Source organism: Pogoniulus pusillus, chromosome 42 (assembly GCF_015220805.1).
Source record: "Pogoniulus pusillus isolate bPogPus1 chromosome 42, bPogPus1.pri, whole genome shotgun sequence".
Taxonomy (NCBI): Eukaryota; Metazoa; Chordata; class Aves; order Piciformes; family Lybiidae; genus Pogoniulus; species Pogoniulus pusillus.
Genome location: NC_087305.1, coordinates 202,202 through 221,436, shown reverse-complemented (window position 1 = coordinate 221,436; position 19,235 = coordinate 202,202). Strand labels below are relative to the sequence as shown.

At 51.7% G+C, this 19,235-nt stretch overlaps 2 protein-coding genes across 5 annotated transcripts in view; one reads left to right on the top strand and one right to left on the bottom strand.

The window, feature by feature from the left end:
• Positions 1-1,277: 1,277 nt before the first annotated feature.
• LOC135192455 (uncharacterized) lies at positions 1,278-9,274 on the bottom strand. 4 transcript variants are annotated; one of them, XM_064175597.1, is made up of 3 exons: positions 5,190-9,274; positions 3,848-3,986; positions 1,278-3,093 (listed from the first exon to the last, which is right to left on the bottom strand). In XM_064175597.1, exon 1 carries the CDS (start codon positions 8,598-8,600, stop codon positions 6,429-6,431), a length of 2,172 nt encoding a protein of 723 aa, XP_064031667.1. In that variant the 5' UTR covers positions 8,601-9,274; the 3' UTR covers positions 1,278-3,093; positions 3,848-3,986; positions 5,190-6,428. The 4 variants fall into 4 exon arrangements, with proteins under 4 accessions (XP_064031667.1, XP_064031665.1, XP_064031666.1 ...); XM_064175595.1 differs by having other exon boundaries at positions 1,278-3,986; XM_064175596.1 differs by having other exon boundaries at positions 1,278-3,986; positions 6,349-9,274.
• A 1,230-nt stretch (positions 9,275-10,504) lies between these two features.
• GMCL1 (germ cell-less 1, spermatogenesis associated) overlaps positions 10,505-19,235 on the top strand; it is a 44,191-nt gene continuing 35,460 nt past the window's right edge. The window contains exons 1-5 of the mRNA XM_064175603.1: positions 10,505-10,680; positions 12,263-12,386; positions 16,621-16,717; positions 17,934-18,031; positions 18,479-18,591. Of these exons, the coding sequence (XP_064031673.1) occupies positions 10,505-10,680; positions 12,263-12,386; positions 16,621-16,717; positions 17,934-18,031; positions 18,479-18,591 (608 nt within the window). The remainder of the gene's footprint in view (positions 10,681-12,262; positions 12,387-16,620; positions 16,718-17,933; positions 18,032-18,478; positions 18,592-19,235) is intronic.

Genomic DNA, 19,235 nt, shown 5'->3' with positions numbered 1-19,235 from the left:
GTGCAGGGCTCTGGGTAGGGGAGGAAGAGGCTGCAGGGAGAGGCTTTGGAGCCCTTCAGCCTCAGGTTGGGGTGTGCAGGGCTCTGGATGGGGGAGGGAGAGGCTGCAGGGAGAGGTTTTGGAGCTCTCCAGCCTCAGGTTGGGGTGTGCAGGGCTCTGGATGGGTGGGGAGAGGCTGAAGGGAGAGGCTTTGGAGCTCTTCAGCCTCAGGTTGGGGTGTGCAGGGCTCTGGATGGGTGAGGAAGAAGAGGCTGCAGGGAGAGGCTTTGGAGCTCTTCAGCCTCAGGTTGGGGTGTGCAGGGCTCTGGATGGGTGGGGAGAGGCTGCAGGGAGAGGCTTTGGAGCCCTTCAGCCTCAGGTTGGGGTGTGCAGGGCTCTGGATGGGTGGGGAGAGGCTGCAGGGAGAGGCTTTGGAGCCCTTCAGCCTCAGGTTGGGGTGTGCAGGGCTCTGGATGGGTGGGGAGAGGCTGCAGGGAGAGGCTTTGGAGCCCTTCAGCCTCAGGTTGGGGTGTGCAGGGCTCTGGATGGGTGGGGAGAGGCTGCAGGGAGATGCTTTGGAGCCCTTCAGCCTCAGGTTGGGGTGTGCAGGGCTCTGGATGGGTGGGTGACTGCTGCAGGGCAGGGAGATGGATGGAATCTGGGGGCAGTTGTGTGCCCCTGAGTGCCAGGAGGACATTGAGAGGCTGGAGCAGGGCCAGGGAAGGGCAGCAAAGGTGGGCAAGGGTCTGGAGAAGAGAGCTGGGGAGGGGCAGGGGAGGGAGCTGGGGGTGGGGAGGCTGAGGAAGAGGAGGCTGAGAGGAGACCTCCTTGGCCTCTGCAGCTGCCTGAGAGGAGGCTGGAGCCAGGTGGGGGTTGGGCTCTGGGGCCAAGAAGTGATGGGAGGAGAGGAAATGGCCTCAGGCTGTGCCAGGGGAGGTTCAGGCTGGGCATGAGGAACAATTCCTCCCTGGCAAGGGTTGCCCAGGGCAGTGCTGCAGTGCCCATGCCTGGAGCAGTGGTGCTGAGGGCCATGGGTTGGTGGTGCTGGGCTCAGGGCTGATCTGAAAGGTCTCTTCTGAGCCAAACCCTTCCAGGATGCCAGGCTCGGTTCTGTGCTGCTTTGCTTCCCTCCCAGCCCTGCTGGCTGCAGAGCTGCAGCTGGTACCAGCCCTGCCCGGGCAGGGTCTGGGGAGCAGCAGCTGAGGGTGGGGAGGCTGAGAGGAGACTTGTCGCTGTTAGGCGCTGTTAGCATGCTGACTGTTCCCAAAGTTGAGGAAATGGACTTACAGAATCCAATATGGATTGTAAATGTAAGACGTTTAATACACAAATCAGAAGGCTTTTTATACTATTACAGGATTACATGTCGATTTCTAATTGGTCCATGCAATACATTTTTGTGGTTTAAAGCATAATCATTAGTAGATACAAAAAGGTATTTTTATAAGCAGCACGTGTGCTCATATATCAAACCCTACATTTCCAGATGTGCAGATCCTTTGTTCTAAGGTATATTCATGACTGATTCATTACTTGTTTTACTTTGCACAGCTGTATCACAAGGACGCAACATCCTCAGGCCAACTCTGCTTTTTTTTTTCATAGAAAGCACGAAGCGGACACAGTGTCCTTGGGCTGAGCGGTGTCTTACCCGCTGTGTTCCAATCGCCTACATATCGATTGCAAAGCAACAGCCCCTACAAAATTCCCCACATCTCCCCCTTTCTTTTCAAACACTGTAGCAGCAATCCGATGCATCTGCCAGGATAGACATCGGAAGATGCAGGGTCCTAAAAATAACACAACAATAACAATAAGTAATACTATTCCTACAGTTTTGATTAACTCTTTTGCCCAAGCTGAAATTCCCCATGACATTAGCCAATCATCAAAGGGGTTATGATTCGTTGTAATTTTCTCTGTATGATGCTGAAGCCAGTCTACCTTTTTATGGATTGAATCACTATGATCAGACAAGTTAAAACAACACATTCCTTCTACCTCTTCACAGCCTTTTCCTTGTACTAAAAGCAAGTAATCTATAGCTGCTCTATTTTGCAGGGTAGCCTTTCGCAAACTATTTTGATCTACTGCAAGCTGAGAAATAACACTAGTAGTAACATTAGCTTGTTTTGCTGTCCAACATGCTAATCTCTGAATGGCTGACAAGGCATGTGCTGTTCCTATAGGAGGAAACAATGCTCCAAAAACTCTTGCTGTATGAGACCAAAGTTCCACTTCATCATTACAATCAGAGGTTAACATTTCTACATTTCTACGATTTCTTAATAGAGTTGCACTACTTGCAATATGATTTCGGATAAATTCTGAAGTAGGAGTTAGCAAAGAAAGGTGACCAATGTAACATGGCCCTCCGTTACTTTCTTTTGGGATTCCAGGCCACGCTCTTCTACCACAGATCAGGAACACATTTCTAGGCAATCTTAAGGCTTTGGTAATGTTAAGGCACATACCATTTGTGTTCCAACCATAAACCGTGTCTTTAGCACAAAAATCAGAGGTACTCCAATAAGGAAAATGATAGGATGTTAGATCTGTTATTTGACGATTCGTCAGATTGTACGAGCCAAATATCAGACATCCTGACTGATTTGGCATTCTACTTCCTAACAGGTTGAACTCTTGAGGATCCCATGGTAAAGGGTCATTGAGGCTTGCAACTATTAATGCCATACAATGACTTATACTTTTTGCTGTAGAACAATCTTGATGTGTGAGAGATGAAAAGGAGGCTACCAAAGTGCGTTGATCATCAAATGGCAACCCTATCAGGCATGTTTTAAATGGGTCTGTGGCTGCTGATAAGTGTAAGCAAAAGGATGGGTTATTTGTCTCCTTTGCCCAATTCACCCAAAAGTTGTCTTCACTACCCCACCCAAAATTCTCCTGCACCACAAAAATAATTACAATAGCAGATAACCAATACATATTGTTCAACATTTAGCTCAGATCAGTTGTCTCTGGTGACGTTGTGTGCAGCTTCTAAGTCAGCAATTTCTTCTATCGCCGTTTGATCATCCTCCTTGTTTTCCTTGGTTTCAGCATGTAGCCAGGGTCGCACCCACTTGGCTGGCAACCACCGCTCTCCGTCCTCTGTAATGACACAAGCATACCCACGACCCCAAGTTATTAATCTCCATGGTCCATTCCAGGTGGCTGAAGAGGGGTCCCAAACTTGCACAGAAACGTGTGTTTCTTTTAAAGGATTGTTTTGAGTAAAATGTCTAAAGATAGGGGTTGACCCAACTTCTTGATTCGACTTTTGTGACCAGAGTTTCCAATTTAAAACATAAATGGCCTTTGAAAGAATATCGTGGGGGGAGTGGGAATGGGAAAACTCCCCCTGTCTTTGAAAAATGGCAATATATCGTTTGAGATCAGAATGCTTTCTTTCAACAATTGCCTGTCCTGTGCTATTGTAAGGAATTCCAAATAAATGTTTGATATTCCAGGCTGAAAGAAACACTTCAACAATTTGGCTTTTATAATTTGGACCATTGTCTGTCTTAATTGTTTGGGGGTTTCCTAATACAGCAAATGCCATTCTCCAATGTCGACACGTTGCTGACGCCCCTGATGATGTCATGGCAGATGCCCACAAGGCTGAACTATAGGTATCTACTGTGACATGAACATATTTTAGACGTCCAAATGACGGAACAATTGTAATGTCTGTTTGAAATAACTCTCTTGCCTCAGTCCCCCTAGGATTAGTGCCTTCTGATTGTAGGGGTGAGACCTTGGCACAATCAGGACACGAGGCAATAATGCCACGAGCAGTTTGCAGAGATATAGAGAATTCCTTAGACAAACTTTTTGCAGATTGGTGAAAGAATGCATGACTTACTTGTGCTTGCTTAATTGCCTGAGTGGCTGATTTGATAGAAACAGAAGGTTCATCAGTATCATTTTGCTGGGCTCCAGCACTCACCACCTCATCGGCTTTCGCGTTTCCTTCTGACAAGAATCCAGGCAAGTTAGTATGACTACGAATATGAGTACAAAAATATAAACATTTTCTGTTTAGAATCAAATTCAACAATTGAATAATCACAGCTTCAATAACCTTGTTAGAAATGTGTCCAATAATTGACTCCTCTACTCGATTCACAACAGAAGCTACATACATAGAATCAGTAATAATATTTACAGGGATATTTACAAAGTCTTCAAACACCATTGTTACTGCTTTGAGTTCAAGGCATTGAACAGAAACTCCTTCTAGTTCTTTCACTACAGTCTTCCATTGTTTGGAAGTGTCACACCATTTAGCATAGCCATATTTGTGTGTTTTCCCAGAAGCATCAGTAAAAACTGTAACACCATTTTCAATAGGTTGTTCACATTTCAGTGCTTTCTGGTTTAACATCAATTGAGTACCAAATAGAGGAAATGCAGGATAATGATTATCAATAGATGTAGCAATCACTGCAGTAGCAAAAGAATATGACATGTTACACCATTCTTCCACCACTGATTTCATTGCAAATGGTAACACAATCTTAGTTACTTCTACCCCAAAAACATGACGTACTCTACGTTTTGCCTTTAACAGCAAGGAACCAACAAGGTCAAGTTTGTGTAACAGTGATGCATGAGGCTGACTTTTTGGAAATAACCACTCCAATAGTAGGAATGTCTTCTGATCCTGTTCCTGTCCTATTGCCAAATAATAATCATTGTCTTGTTGGCATAAATAAACATTGATTGGCAAGGCAGTATTGTAACGATATGCTTGTAATTCAGCTATTTTGTTATTAATTTTTTCAAGTGCCTCATAGTGCTGGTTTTGCAAAACTCTAGGTTCTGCTGGATGTTTTGATCCTTTTAGCAACTCTCTAAGGGGTTCAAGATCTTTATTAGTAATCCCTATCCATTGTCTGATCCATTGCAATTCTCCTAATAATTTTTGGACATCATTCACTGTTTCTATTTTCACATGTAGTGTAATTTTTTGAGGTCTGATTCTGCTTTCTGTCACTATCAGTCCTAGATAATTCCATGGTTCTTGGGCCTGAATCTTATCTTTTGCAATTGTCAATCCCCAGTGCTTAAGAGTCTGTGATAATGTAGTCTTTTCAGTTTCTGTTAAGGGAATGGGAGAAGCAATCAAGATATCATCCATATAATGTAATACCACATATGTAGGGTGTGAACTCTTCCAATTTTGTAATGCTTGGTTAACATACCATTGACATATGGTTGGGCTATTACGCATTCCCTGTGGCAGAACTATCCATTCAAATCTTCTCATGGGGGCACTGTTATTCTTTGATGGTATACTAAAGGCAAATCGTTGAGTATCAGCAGGATCGAGTGGAATACTAAAGAAACAATCCTTAAGATCAATAATGTAGACAGCCCAATTAACAGGTATTGCAGCTGGAGAAGGTAGGCCTGGTTGTAACGCTCCCATTGGCGTCATTTGCTCATTAACAGCACGAAGATCGTGCAAAAATCGCCATTTTCCTGATTTTTTCTGTATAACAAAAACTGGAGTGTTCCAAGGACTAAAAGATTCTTTTATATGGCCTTTCTCTAATTGTTCATCCACAAGCTGGTTCAGGTGCTCCAATTTTTCATCAGTGAGCGGCCACTGATCAACCCACACAGGCTTATCAGTTTTCCAAGTCAGCTTAATAGTGGGAAGAGCACCTTTGTCAGTGGCCGCTATGGAAAAGGAGTAGACAAAACAAGTTGCCATTGGGAGAGTACATCTCGACCTAGCAACCATAAGGGTGTGTCCATGATTACAGGTGTTACTTTTGCAATGTTCCCCTCATTGTCTTTGATGTCCAATAACACAGCACTTTTTCTCATTTCTGCTAGTCCTGCTATTCCCAAAACCTTCTCAGATGAATTTACAATTGGCCACGCTTTTGGCCAATATGCAGCTGGCACTATAGTGACATCTGCACCCGTGTCAATCATCATCTCAACTGTAATGGTTTTAGGGGTGATCTGAGTGTCGGGATGGATAATGGTAACAGAACGTGTAGGTTTGTTGTTAGTTATCACCTCAGAGAAAGCTATTAGTGGCTCTGTAGACCCAAACCCTCCTGTTCCTCTGATTTTAGGTGTTGAATGTGGTACACAGGCTTTGAAAGGAATCAATTGTGCTATCTTACTGCCTTTTGGAATGGTAATTGGTGGTGTAAAAACATTAACCATAATGTGAATAACTCCTGTGAAGTCACTATCGATTAATCCTGGTTGTACAAAAATTCCAGTTCTTGTAGCTGAAGATCTTCCTATTAGCAAGGCAGAAAGTCCATACCCTAATGGTCCTTTACTGGTAGTAGGGATTAGTGTAACCTCCTGTGTTGTGATTGTTATTGTTTCACTTACGACCAAATCGAGGCCAGCGCTTCCTCTGGTGGCGGCGAGTAGATCGTCGAGGCAGCCTCCGTTGTGGGGGGTCCGGTCGCTTAAGATGAGGTCTGAGCCGCGCCCCCCACGCGGCCTCCCCCGTTTCCCTGCTGGGGCACAAGAGGTGTTCCATCCTTCTTAAATCGGGATTTGCAGTCTGATGCTCTGTGTCCGAACTTGTCACACTTGTTGCAGGTACCTGCGAATGGAGAACTCATCGACGATACTTGGTTAGTAACAGCCTTAATTGTAGGACAATGCTTTTTAAAATGTCCCGTCTGTCCACATTTAAAACATACAGGATTTGAGCCCTTGTCCCCCTTTCCTTGTGGCGAGCATTTGGACAATGCAGCTGCTAATGCAGAGGCATGTATTCGAGCCTTTTCCTTCTCTTCTTCCATCGGGGCTCGAGAACATTGTTCTACCATTTGCAGTAAAGAAGCAGCAGGGGGTAAAGTGGCAATTAACCTCCGACAGGCAGCATTGGCATTTTGCATAGCAATCTCTTTTACCAATGTCTCTTTCATGTTGGCTGGAATGTCAGGTGCCATTTCAACACCTTCTGTAATTCTGTCAACAAATGCCATAAATGACTCATTATCTTTCTGTTTAATTTGCAAGTATGGTTGTTTTGGAGTGCCGACCTGTGGCAAACTGGCGAAAGCTTCAAGGGCAGCCACTTTGCTTTGAGCCAGAATTCGCAAGTCTAGCGCAGCTTGCCGCTGTGGGTCAACGTACTGACCGTTCCCCATCAATTGCTCTAGGGAGGCCACCCGTAAGGGATCTCCGTGCGGCAGTGTCAAGTTATCAAGCTGTTTCTGCTCTAATCTTTCCTGCCACTTGCTAACAAACATCATATAACTCGTAGGTCCCAGCATCAGTTCAAACAGATGTTTAATGTCTGTGGGTATTAGTGTCTGATGTTTTATAAATGTTTCCATCTGTCTTCTGACCAGTCGATTGTCTATTCCATAATCTAAAATTGCTTTCTGTATTTTGGCAACTGTGGTCCAATCTATAGGCTGCCAGTTTCTCTGTCCATTATTATCAATAGTTACTGGTGCAGCTGTAAACTGAAAATCCCCAGTAATTTCAGCATTGGTTACAACTCCCTTCCACCGGTTTGACATGTCAAAGTTGGGATCTTTTGGAATGTAATCCGAATTTCTCTGTTTAGGAGTCTCCTTTGACTTTTCCTCATTCGCTTTCCCTCTCCACCACTTCCAGACATCATCCACCATTCCACTTGCTGAATCCTCTTTCCTTTTATACTGAGGATACAATGCAAACCAATCTGCAAGCTTTCTCTTATCCTCCGCAGACAGTCTCGCTTCTGAACCATACTTAGACCGCAAATACCAATCGCCCTCCTCTATGTTCATTTCACCATCTCTGATACTTTGTAACACCCGTTGACGAACCCCTTCCACTGACATTTTACCATCTGTATTTTTCTCTTCAGTAACAGCAGCAGGGTGAACACAATTACCAGACTCAATCTTTGTTAATTGTTTCTCAACATTTTTCAGACCTTCAACAATAGACTTATGTGCCTTGCGATAACTCTCTTTAACCACCCTTGATTTGGAACCTTTATCCAACCGTTGCATCTCATTCAATAGTTTAGTCATTGCATCTGCCTGCTCATGTAAAAGAGTCTTTAACTCCTCTTCCTCAGGAGGCAGAGGGACAGTTGCAGGATCTATTTGCGGAGCTGATGGTACCGCTTGTCCCACTTCCATAGGCTCGGGGACTTGTGAACCTCCCGCTCCCTTATCGGGGTCCCAATCAGGAATGAGATAATCGTAAGGACCTTGGGTAGCAGGGCAAACAGTTTTCGTCTCAGTTTTTATCTCCGCGGCAGTTTTTGTCTCCGCCCCCGATCCCGATGTTACTTTATTTTTAGCGTCTTTCAAGATGGTCTGAATTATTGCTTCAACTTCTGCCTCCGCTCCTATTTTTTGTACTAAGAGACTGATCTGTCGATAGGTTGAAGCAAGTCTTTTTGCTTCTTTATTATCAGTCTGGACAGATTCCCATATTTCCTCCCCTATATGCTTCCACGTCTCGTCTTTAAAAACTTGTGCAGTTTCCTTGAGTAAGCCTCTACGGCGTGCCCAAGACAACAAATCTGTCACTAGAGCCCGATCCAGCGGGTCTCCAGCTTTCTGTCCAAATTTCAACAAGGCTTCAACAGAAGCTTTTTCTATTCCCGGGGCCGTATTCCCCATTCCGCGCCTTTTCCCTGCTCAAGGCAGCCGACTCACCCGCTGAGTCGAAAATCCGTGGTACCACTCACGCCTCTCTCGGACGTCCGGCCGCAGCCGCCGCGGAATTTCTTTTCTTTTTCCCCGCTTTGCAGTCAGCTCAGCTCTCTTCCCGGGTATCAGGTCTCTTGCTGATCACGTCGGGGGTCACCAGATGTCGCTGTTAGGCGCTGTTAGCATGCTGACTGTTCCCAAAGTTGAGGAAATGGACTTACAGAATCCAATATGGATTGTAAATGTAAGACGTTTAATACACAAATCAGAAGGCTTTTTATACTATTACAGGATTACATGTCGATTTCTAATTGGTCCATGCAATACATTTTTGTGGTTTAAAACATAATCATTAGTAGATACAAAAAGGTATTTTTATAAGCAGCACGTGTGCTCATATATCAAACCCTACATTTCCAGATGTGCAGATCCTTTGTTCTAAGGTATATTCATGACTGATTCATTACTTGTTTTACTTTGCACAGCTGTATCACAAGGACGCAACATCCTCAGGCCAACTCTGCTTTTTTTTTTCATAGAAAGCACGAAGCGGACACAGTGTCCTTGGGCTGAGCGGTGTCTTACCCGCTGTGTTCCAATCGCCTACATATCGATTGCAAAGCAACAGCCCCTACAAAATTCCCCACAGAGACTTCCTTGGCCTCTGCAGCTCCCTGAGAGGAGGCTGCCGTGGGGCAGGGCTGGGATCACCTCCGGACCAGCAAGCGACGGGAAAAGAGGCAGCAGCCCTCAGCTGCCACAGGGGAGCTTAGGATGGAACAAGTTCTCCTCCTACGAGGAGAGGCTGAGGGAGCTGGGATTGGTTAGCCTGGAGAAGAGGAGGCTCAGGGCAGACCTCATTGCTGTCTGCAGCTACCTGAGGGGAGGTTGTGGCCAGGAGGAGGTTGCTCTCTTCTCTCAGGTGGCCAGCACCAGAAGGAGAGGACACAGCCTCAGGCTGTGCCAGGGGAGATTTAGGCTGGAGGTGAGGAGAAAGTTCTTCCCTGAGAGAGTCATTGGCCACTGGAATGGGCTGCCCGGGGAGGTGGTGGAGTCGCCGTCCCTGGAGCTGTTCAAGGCAGGACTGGACGTGGCACTTGGTGCCATGGTCTGGCCTTGAGCTCTGTGCTAAAGGGTTGGACTTGGTGAGCTGTGAGGTCTCTTCCAACCTTGGTGATGCTGTGACACTGTGATCTGATTGCTGCCTGCAGCTGCCTGAAGGGAGGCTGTAGCCAGGTGGGGTTGGGCTCTGCTGCCAGGCAGCCAGCAACAGAAGAAGGGGACACAGCCTGAAGCTGTGCCAGGGCAGGTCTAGGCTGGATGTTAGGAGGAAGTTGTTGTCAGAGAGAGTGATTGGCACTGGAATGGGCTGCCCAGGGAGGTGCTGGAGGCACCATCCCTGGAGGTGTTGCAGCCAAGCCTGGCTGGGGCACTGAGTGCCATGGTCTGGTTGGTTGGGCAGGGCTGGGGGCTAGGCTGGGCTGCAGGAGCTTGGAGCTCTCTTCCAGCCTGCTTGGTTCTATGAGTCTGTGATTCCCGAGGCCAGCCCAGGCGGAGTCCCCACGCCTGGAGGGGCTGCGGAGCCGCCGGCGGTGAGTTGCCGAGGGTTCGGCTGCGCCCCGGCTGGGGCTGCCTGAGCCCCAAAGGCCTCTTCCCGCCGCAGCCGCTCGGCGGCTCCGCGCCCGGGAGGCCTCCTTGGGCAGCGCCGCAGCCTCCCCGCGCAGCCGCACAGCCGCGGGGCCCACGGCCGCCCCCGGGCCGCGCTGAGCTGCCGCCGAGCGCCGCCGGTTCCCGCTGCGGCCCCGCTCCGCTCCGCTCGGCTCCGGGCGGCCTGATGAGGCGGCGGCGGCGGCGGCGGCGGCGCTGGGGCGGCGATGGGCTCGCTGAGCAGCCGGGTGCTGCGGCCGGCGCTGCCGCGGGGCGATGGCGCGGCCGGGGACGGCGGCGGCCGCGGCGGCAAGAGGAAGCGCGGCGGGGCCGAGGGGCCCGGTGACAGCGACAGCGACGGCGAGGCCGAGCGGGAGGAGAGGCTCCTCAACACCCCCCGCAGGTCCGGCCCGCGGTGGGGGCTGCTGGCCGCGGCCCGGGGCGGTGAGGGGCAGGGCGGCGGGAAGGGGCTGCGGGCGGCGGCGGCGGCGGCCGCGCTGCGGCTCCGCGGGGCTGAGGCAGACGAAGGCACCGTGCGGGGCTGAGCGGCCCGGCGGGGTCGAGGGGAGGAGGTCGTAGGGACAGGGGTTGGGGCGCTCGGGGCCCAGGTCTGCGCTTCGGGGCCTGAGCGGCCTGGCAGGGACGATGTGGGGACGGAGGTTGGGACGCTGGAGGCCTGGGGCTGAGCTTCGGGGCCTGGCAGGAAGGAGGTGAGGGGAGAGGGGAGCCGGGAGCCGGGAGCCGGGAGCCGGGCTGTGGTGCGGGGCCGAGACGGGGCTTGGTGCGGGGCCGGGAGTAGTGGGACCGGGGCCGGGGGTAGTGGAGCCGAGGCAGGGCTTGGTGTGGGGCCGCGATAGGGCTTGGTGTGAGGCAGGGGTTGGTGCCGAGCCGAGGATAGTGGGACCGAGACAGGGGTTGGTGTGGGGCAGGAGGTAGTGGGACTGGGGCCGGGGTTGGTGCCGAGTCGAGGATGGTGGGACCGGGGTTAGTGGGGCCGAGACAGGAGTTGGTGTGGGACTGGGGATAGTGGGACCGAGACAGGAGTTGATGTGGGGCAGGGGGTAGTGGGACTGGGGATGGTGGGACCGAGACAGGAGTTGATGTGGGACAGAGGACAGTGGGGCCGCGGTAGGGCTTGGTGTGAGGCAGGAGATAGTGGTGCCGAGACAGGAGTTGGTGCTGAGCCGAGGATAGTGTGACCGAGACAAGGGTTGGTGTGGGGCAGGAGGTAGTGGAACTGGGGCCGGGGTTGGTGTGGAACTGGGGATAGTGGGGCCGAGACAGGGGTTGGTGTGGGACAGGGGACAGTGGGGCCGCGGTAGGGCTTGGTGTGAGGCAGGAGATAGTGGTGCCGAGAGAGGAGTTGGTGCCGAGCCGAGGATAGTGTGACCGAGACAAGGGTTGGTGTGGGACTGGGCTTAGTGGGACCGGGGCAAGGGATAGTGGGACCGAGACGAGGCTTGGTGTGGGGCAGGGGGTAGTGGGGCCGGGGCCGGGGTTGGTGCCGAGCCGAGGATAGTGGGACCGAGTCAGGGGTTGGTGTGGGGCAGGGGGTAGTGGGGCCGGGGTTAGCGTGACCGAGACAAGGGTTGGTGTGGGACTGGGTTTAGTGGGACCGGGGCCGGGGTTAGCGTGACCGAGACAAGGGTTGGTGTGGGACTGGGGGTTAGTGGGACCGGGGCCGGGGTTAGTGTGACCGAGACAGGGGTTGGTGTGGGACTGGGGGTTAGTGGGACCGGGGCCGGGGTTAGTGTGACCGAGACAGGGGTTGGTGTGGGGCCGGGACAGGAATTGTCGTCGTGTAGCTCTGGAAAGGTCCCAGCAGCAGCTTGCAGTAAACAAGAGAGGGGAAGTGAGGGCGGGGATGCAGGGAGCGACCACAACGACCCAAGACAGTTTGTGCTGGGGAGGAAAAAGGACTCTATAGGAACGTGAGTGAAAAAACTGCAAGGAAGTTTACCTTCGTTTGGGGTTGTTTTGGGCAGGAAAAAGTTGAAGAGCACCTCTAAGTACATTTACCAGACTCTGTTCTTGAATGGGGAGAACAGTGACATCAAAATCTGTGCTCTGGGAGAGGAGTGGAACTTGCATAAGATCTACTTGTGTCAGGTAAGCTGCTTGCTTCTTACCCACCGCAGGAGCTGTGGTTGTTTAGTGTTGAGAAATGCCTGAGAAGTGTTAAAGTGTGACCTGAGATTGTTTTCTGCCTCCCATGTGGTTCAGATTCATCACTATTAGGATGGAATTGTTGAGAGGGAGAGTGAGCAGAGATTGGGCACAGGTTGCCCAGGGAGGTGGTGGAGCACAGAAGCACCCAACGTGATCTTTGATCACGTTGGGTGCTTCTGTGCTCCACAACCTCCCTCTTCTGTGCTCCACAACCTCCCTGGAGGTGTTCAGTGCCAGCCTGGATGAGGCCCTGTGCTGTTAGGAGATGTCCCACACATCTGTGGGGCTCTGGGGGGGTGGCTTAGGTCTAGGGACCTTAGAGCTGCCTTCCAGTAGCTGGTTGGGTCCTTCAGCAAAGCTGCAGAGGGACTTTGCCTGAGGGGGTCTAGAGACAGGCCAAGGAGGGATGGTTTGAAGCTGAGGCAGAGCAGGGTTAGAATGGAGCTGAGGAAGAACTTCAGTGTGAGGGCAGTGAGCTGCTGGAACAGGCTCCAGAGAGGCCTTAGAGCAGCTTCCAGTACCTGAAGGGGCTGCAGGAGAGCTGGGGAGAGACTTTGGGCAAGGGCTGGCTGTGGCAGGCTGAGAGACAATGGCTTTGAGTTGGGAGAGGGGAGATGGAGAGTGGAGATGAGGGAGAGATTGTTGAGAGTGAGGGTGGGGAGAGACTGGCACAGGTTGAGGGTGGTGAGACACTGGCACAGGTTGCCCAGGGAGGTTGTGGAGCACAGAAGCACCCAATGTGATCAAAGATCACATTGGGTGCTTCTGTGCTCCACAGCCTCCCTGGAGGTGTTCAGGACCAGGCTGGATGAGGCTTTGAGCAAGCTGTACTGGTGGGAAATGTCCCTGCTCATGGCACTGGATGATCTTTAAGGTCCCTTCCCACTCCATCAATCCCTCTTTCTGTGGATGCAAACACTTAAAAGAGCTTTGGTTGTGCTTTGCATAGGAAGGTCTGGAAGCAGAGCTGGAGCTTGAAGTTTCTCCTTGAGAAGTTTCTCCTCTGTCTCTTGCTGTTTCATTTTCTTTCATCTCCTCAACTTAAGCTCAGTGAAGGCAGTGCAGGAGGTGATCTGTTGCTGCCCTGAGAACGTGTCCTGGTTTGCTGTACGTGGCCAAGAGTCTCCTGAGATGTTAAATGTCCTTGCAAGGCAGAGGAGGCTCTTCCTGGGGCTGGCCCAGTTCAGTTTGACTCTTTGGTGGCATCCAGTGTAGAGGAGCCTGAAGTGAAGCTGCTGGAGCCAGATCTCTGTGTTTATGCTCATCTAGGAATGGAGGCTGCTTTGCTGCTTGAGGAGGGTAGCTCTGGGAAGGAATTAATCTTGGTGCCTGCCTGGGAGCTGTCTCTGCAAGGGCTTTGTGTGAGCCTTGCACTAAGGTGAAGCTCTGGGTCTTGCTTTTGGGTTCGGGGAGCGGCGCAGTGCGGTTCCCTTTGCTCTCTGTTCTCTCTCTTCCCTGTGCTGTGGCACAGGCAGGGATGAATTGTGGCTGTGTCTAGAAAGGTCCAGAAGGGAGTTTTCATAAGGGTGCCCAGCAAAGGGCAAGGGGGAACATTTTGGAGCTGAGGCAGAGCAGGGTTAGGCTGGAGCTGTGGAAGGAGTTGTGCAGTGTGAGGGTGGTGAGGGTCTGGAACAGGCTCCAGGGAGGCCTTAGAGCAGCTTTCCAGTACCTGAATGGGCTGCAGGAGAGCTGGGGAGGGACAAGAAGAGGCTGGGTGAGGCACTTAGTGCCTTGGTCTAGTTGACTGGATAGGACTGGGTGCTAGGTTGGGCTGGATGATCTTGGAGCTCTCTTCCAACCTGGTTGATTCTATGATGACTTTGGACAAGGGCTGACAGTGCCAGGTTGAAGGACAATGGCTTTGAGCTGGGAGAGGGGAGAGTGGGAGTGGAGATGAAGAAATTGTTGAGAGTGAGGGTGAGGAGAGACTGTCACAGGTTGCCCAGGGAGGTTGTGGAGCACAGAAGATCACATTCTGTGCTTCTGTACTCCATGACCTCCCTGGAGCTGTTCAGTGCCAGGCTGGATGAGGCCTTGAGCAACCAAGCCTACATGAGAGGTGTTCCTGCCCATGGCTGGGGGGTTGCAGTAGATGATCTCTGAGCTCCCTTCCAACCTGAGCCATCCTGTGATGCTGTGCAGCATAATCAGGGTGAGCCTGTTGCAGGTTTGTCCTCAGGTGGTTGTCAGTCATGAGGTGTTAAATTGTCATTGCAATGCTGTGGCTGCTGCCTCTCAAGTTCTTGAAGCTACTCCTTACACATCAGTGGGGGTTGGTGACCAGCACTGAGTGGTGAATCCTTTCTGTGGGTGCTTTGGAGGGACTTGGGTTCAGCAGTCAGTAGCTGGACTCTATAATCTTTAAAGCTCCTCCATGGCTTTGAGAACTGTGGTGCTGTTCTGTGGAGAGCTTTGGGAGGTGAGATTTTGTGGCTGGCTGTTCTCCCAAGATAGATTTTCATGCCTGCTCCCTGGAGTTGTCTTACTCTAGGCAAATACTTTCAGAGGTTAAAGATCTTTGTCTGTATATGACTCTTCATGAAGCTCCTCCTCTGCCCTCTTGAGCAGCAGGTATCTCAGCCCAGATGTTTCTGTAGTCCCCCTGCAGCTTGATAAGGGACAGTAAGGTCATTTTGCTGCTGCTGCTGTTACTGGAATCATCACTTCTCATGGAGCTGAGCAGCTGGCCCAGCTAAGCCTCCTGAGGGCTGCCAGGCTGAATGAAGTCCTGTTGGGGAGTACAGCAGCAGAGAAGATGGGTCAGGAAATGGCATTCTGGGGTGGATCAGAAGCAGGGTGGTGAATAGGTCAGAGAGGTTCTCCTGTCCTGCTGAGGCCACATCTGGAATGTTGTGTCCAGCTCTGAGCCCCTCAGCTCAAGAAGGAGCTCAGGGAAGTGCTTGAGAGAGCCCAGCCCAGAGCCAGAGCTGCTGCAGGCAGTGAGCATCTCCTGTGAGGCCAGGCTGAGGAGCTGGGGCTGGGGGCTTGGAGCAGAGGAGCCTGAGGGCTGCCCTCAGTGCTGTGCTAGAGATGTGCAGGGCTGGAGCCAGGCTCTGCCCAGGGGTGGCCAAGGACAGCAGAAGGGGCACTGGGTGCCAGCTGGAGCAGAGGAGGTGCCACAGCAATAGAAGTGGAGACTTTGTGAGGGTGCTGGAGGCTGGAGCAGGCTGCCCAGAGAGGTTGTGGAGTCTCCTCTGGAGGCTTTGCAAACCCACCTGGATGTGTCCTGTGTGCCCTGCCCTGGGTGCTGCTGCTGTGGCAGGGCTTGGCCTGGGTGATCTGCAGAGGTCCCTTGCAGCCCCTGCCCACGCTGCGAGTCTGGGGTGGGTCTGCTGCTGCCTGTGCTGCTTCCCTGTGCTGGGCAAGGGGCAGTGACCTACAGAGGTCCCTTCCAACCCCCTAGCATTCATTGTGTGCCAGCCAGGGCATGTGCTGGAGGTGCCAGAGCTCTTCAGCCAGGGCACTGCAGCCCCAACTGGATTTGAGCTGCTGAGTGAAGGGCTCAGGGCAAACGGTGCTGTACAACTAGACTTTATTTTTCTGATCTCTCAGGTAAACTTCAGTGAGTGATAGCCTCATAATGGGCACAGCTGCTGCTGAGGAGGAAAAGCAGGATCCTTAGTAGCCCAATGTTTTGGGATGGAATCCTATCCAATTCTAGTTTTATTTGCCTTACACTGTATGATCCCAGGTACCTCTCCATCAGTGCTCTGTGTGTGTGTCCTCACTATGAGACTCTGACCTTGTACTTGAGTTTGTGTCTTGCATGCTTCCTTGCTCCCCTCCACACCCCCCCCCCCCAAACTGGCATTCCCCTGCTGCCTGCAGGGTTTGGTGTCTGCTGATAACATTAAGGACTTAATTCTTGGACTAATTATATCCTCGTTAGTGGTGTGCTTTGTAGGGAAGCAGCTTAGGTGGCTTTTCTGGCCTCCAAAGCTCTTTACTGCCTGATTAGAGACCTGCAGTCCAAATTTCCTCTCTGTGTTCTCCCCTGTCAGAAATGGAACAGCCACAATTAGCCCTTCCTCAAGCCTGTCAAAAGGGGGTTAGCTTGTGGGAAGGTTCCCTTCTTGCACTGGGTTGTGCAGGAGGGTAATTAGTGATGGTTTTTAATTGTGGTGGTTTTCATTTGAATGCAGCCTCTGAGCTCTTTTTCTCTCCTCTCCTCTAGTCAGGCTACTTTTCCAGTATGTTCAGTGGGTCTTGGAAGGAATCAAACATGAATGTCATAGAGCTGGAGATTCCTGACCAAAATATTGATATAGAAGGTAAGTGAGAGCCTCCTGCTTGAACAGAGATGGAGGCAGAGGTTAGGCTGAACCTGGCAGCAGATCTTTCAACTAGGCTGTTAGCTAGAAGGCATGGACCAGGTGGGCCTTGGAGTCCCTTCCAGCCTGGCATTACTCTGCTCTGGAGTGCTGCATCCAGCTCTGGAGTCCTCAACACAGGAAGGACATGGACCTGATGGACAGGGTCCAGAGGAGGCCACAAAGATGGTCAAGGGGCTGGAGAACCTCTGCTGTGGGGACAGGCTGAGGGAGCTGGAGCTGGAGGTGTGCAGCCTGGAGAAGGCTCCAGGGAGACCTCAGAGCTGCTGCCAGTACCTGAAGGGGCTCCAGGCAGGCTGCAGAGGGACTGTGCACAAAGGCCTGCAGGGACAGGAGCAGGGGCAGTGGTTTGACATGAGAGCAGAGCAGGATGAGATGGAATGTGAGGAACAAGTTCTGCACCAGGAGGTTGCCCAGGGAGGTGTTTGCGGCCCCATCCCTGGAGATACACAAGGCTGTGAGCAACCTGCTCCAGTGGAGGATGTCCCTGTACCCTGTACTCTGCACTGGTTAGACCACACCTTGAGTGCTGTGTTCAGTTCTGGGCCCCCCAGTTTAGGAGGGACATTGAGATGCTTGAGTGTGTCCAGAGAAGGGCAACGAGGCTGGGGAGAGGCCTTGAGCACAGCCCTACGAGGAGAGGCTGAGGGAGCTGGGATTGGTTAGCCTGGAGAAGAGGAGGCTCAGGGCAGACCTCATTGCTGTCTACAGCTACCTGAGGGGAGGTTGTGGCCAGGAGGAGGTTGCTCTCTTCTCTCAGGTGGCCAGCACCAGAAGGAGAGGACACAGCCTCAGGCTGTGCCAGGGGAGATTTAGGCTGGAGGTGAGGAGAAAGTTCTTCCCTGAGAGAGTCATTGGCCACTGGAATGGGCTGCCCGGGGAGGTGGTGGAGTCGCCGTCCCTGGAGCTGTTCAAGGCAGGACTGGACGTGGCACTTGGTGCCATGGTCTGGCCTTGAGCTCTGTGCTAAAGGGTTGGACTTGATGAGCTGTGAGGTCTCTTCCAACCTTGGTGATACTGTGAGACTGTGACACTGTGATGCTGTGATTTGGACTGGGTGCCCTTGGGAAGTCCCTTCCAAGCCATTCTGTGTAAGGATTCTCTGTTTGCCCTTGCTCAGTGCCGTGCTTGGGCTGAGCCTTGTCCTTCTCCTCAGCTCTGCAGGTGGCTTTCGGCTCTCTCTACAGAGACGATGTCCTGATCAAGCCCAGCCGAGTGGTGGCGCTTCTAGCAGCAGCCTGCATGCTGCAGCTTGTGAGTACCAACCACTTCCAGAGCCAGCCAGAACCCAGCCCTCCCTCCCACCTCCCTGCTGCTTCACCCACACAAACCCAGCACTCCCCTCAGGCCAAGAGGGGAAAACCCCAACCTTAACAGCCTGGCTTCGTGTCAAAGCCCATGAGTAAGACTCAGCTCTGATGCTCAGGGCTGCTTGGACAATCCTCTCTGGAAGTAAAGCAGATCTGAGCAGCTCCTTTGTGCTGCCCTGCAGGTACTCATTAACCTCCTCTTAGCCATGATAGAGTCTTTCTCAAGGCTCTCTTTGCCTGGGCCATGTTGGGTTGCATTTTCTGGCCAGCACCCGTGGGGCAGGCGTGAAAATTGGCTACGAACTGCTCAATCTGTGACACTTCCTCTTGGAACCTTGGAATGTTTGGGGAGTTTGGGGCTGAATTTTTTTTCCTCCCTTCCTCCCCACAGGATGGCTTAATCCAGCAATGTGGTGAAACAATGAAGGAAACCATTAATGCCAAAACTGTCTGTGGTTATTACAACTCAGCAGGGACCTATGGGCTAGACTCTGTGAAGAAAAAGTAAGGATCCCTTTCTCCAGGCTGCTTCCTGCATTGCTAATTGACAGTTTGGGGTCCCAAACAGGAAAAAAACATCACCCAAGTGAGTTATTCTCTCTCTCTTTCAGCTGCCACTTCTGCTGTCCCCAGCAGAAGGAGGATGCAGAGCTGTTGGAGTGAGCCCAGAGGAGGCCACAAAGATGATCTGAGGGTTGGAGCAGCTCTGCTCTGAGCATAGGCTGAGGGTGTGCAGCCTGCAGAGGAGAAGGCTCTGTGGGGGTGGCTTAGGTCTAGGGACCTTAGAGCTGCCTCCCAGTAGCTGGTTGGATCCTTCAGCAAAGCTGCAGAGGGACTTTTCCTGAGGGGGTCTAGAGACAGGCCAAGGAGGAATGGTTTGAAGCTGAGGCAGAGCAGGGTTAGAATGGAGCTGAGGAAGAACTTCAGTGTGAGAGCGGTGAGCTGCTGGAACAGGCTCCAGAGAGGCCTTAGAGCAGCTTCCAGTACCTGAAGGGGCTGCAGGAGAGCTGGGGAGAGACTTTGGGCAAGGGCTGGCAGTGGCAGGCTGAGAGATAGTGGCTTTGAGGTGGGAGAGGGGAGATGGAGAGTGGAGATGAGGGAGAGATTGTTGAGAGTGAGGGTGGGGAGAGACTGGCACAGGTTGCCCA

Coding starts and splice junctions, on each gene's coding strand:
- LOC135192455 (XM_064175595.1), bottom strand. CDS start 8,600: ATGGGGAATACGGCCCCGGGAATAGAAAAAGCTTCTGTTGAAGCCTTG.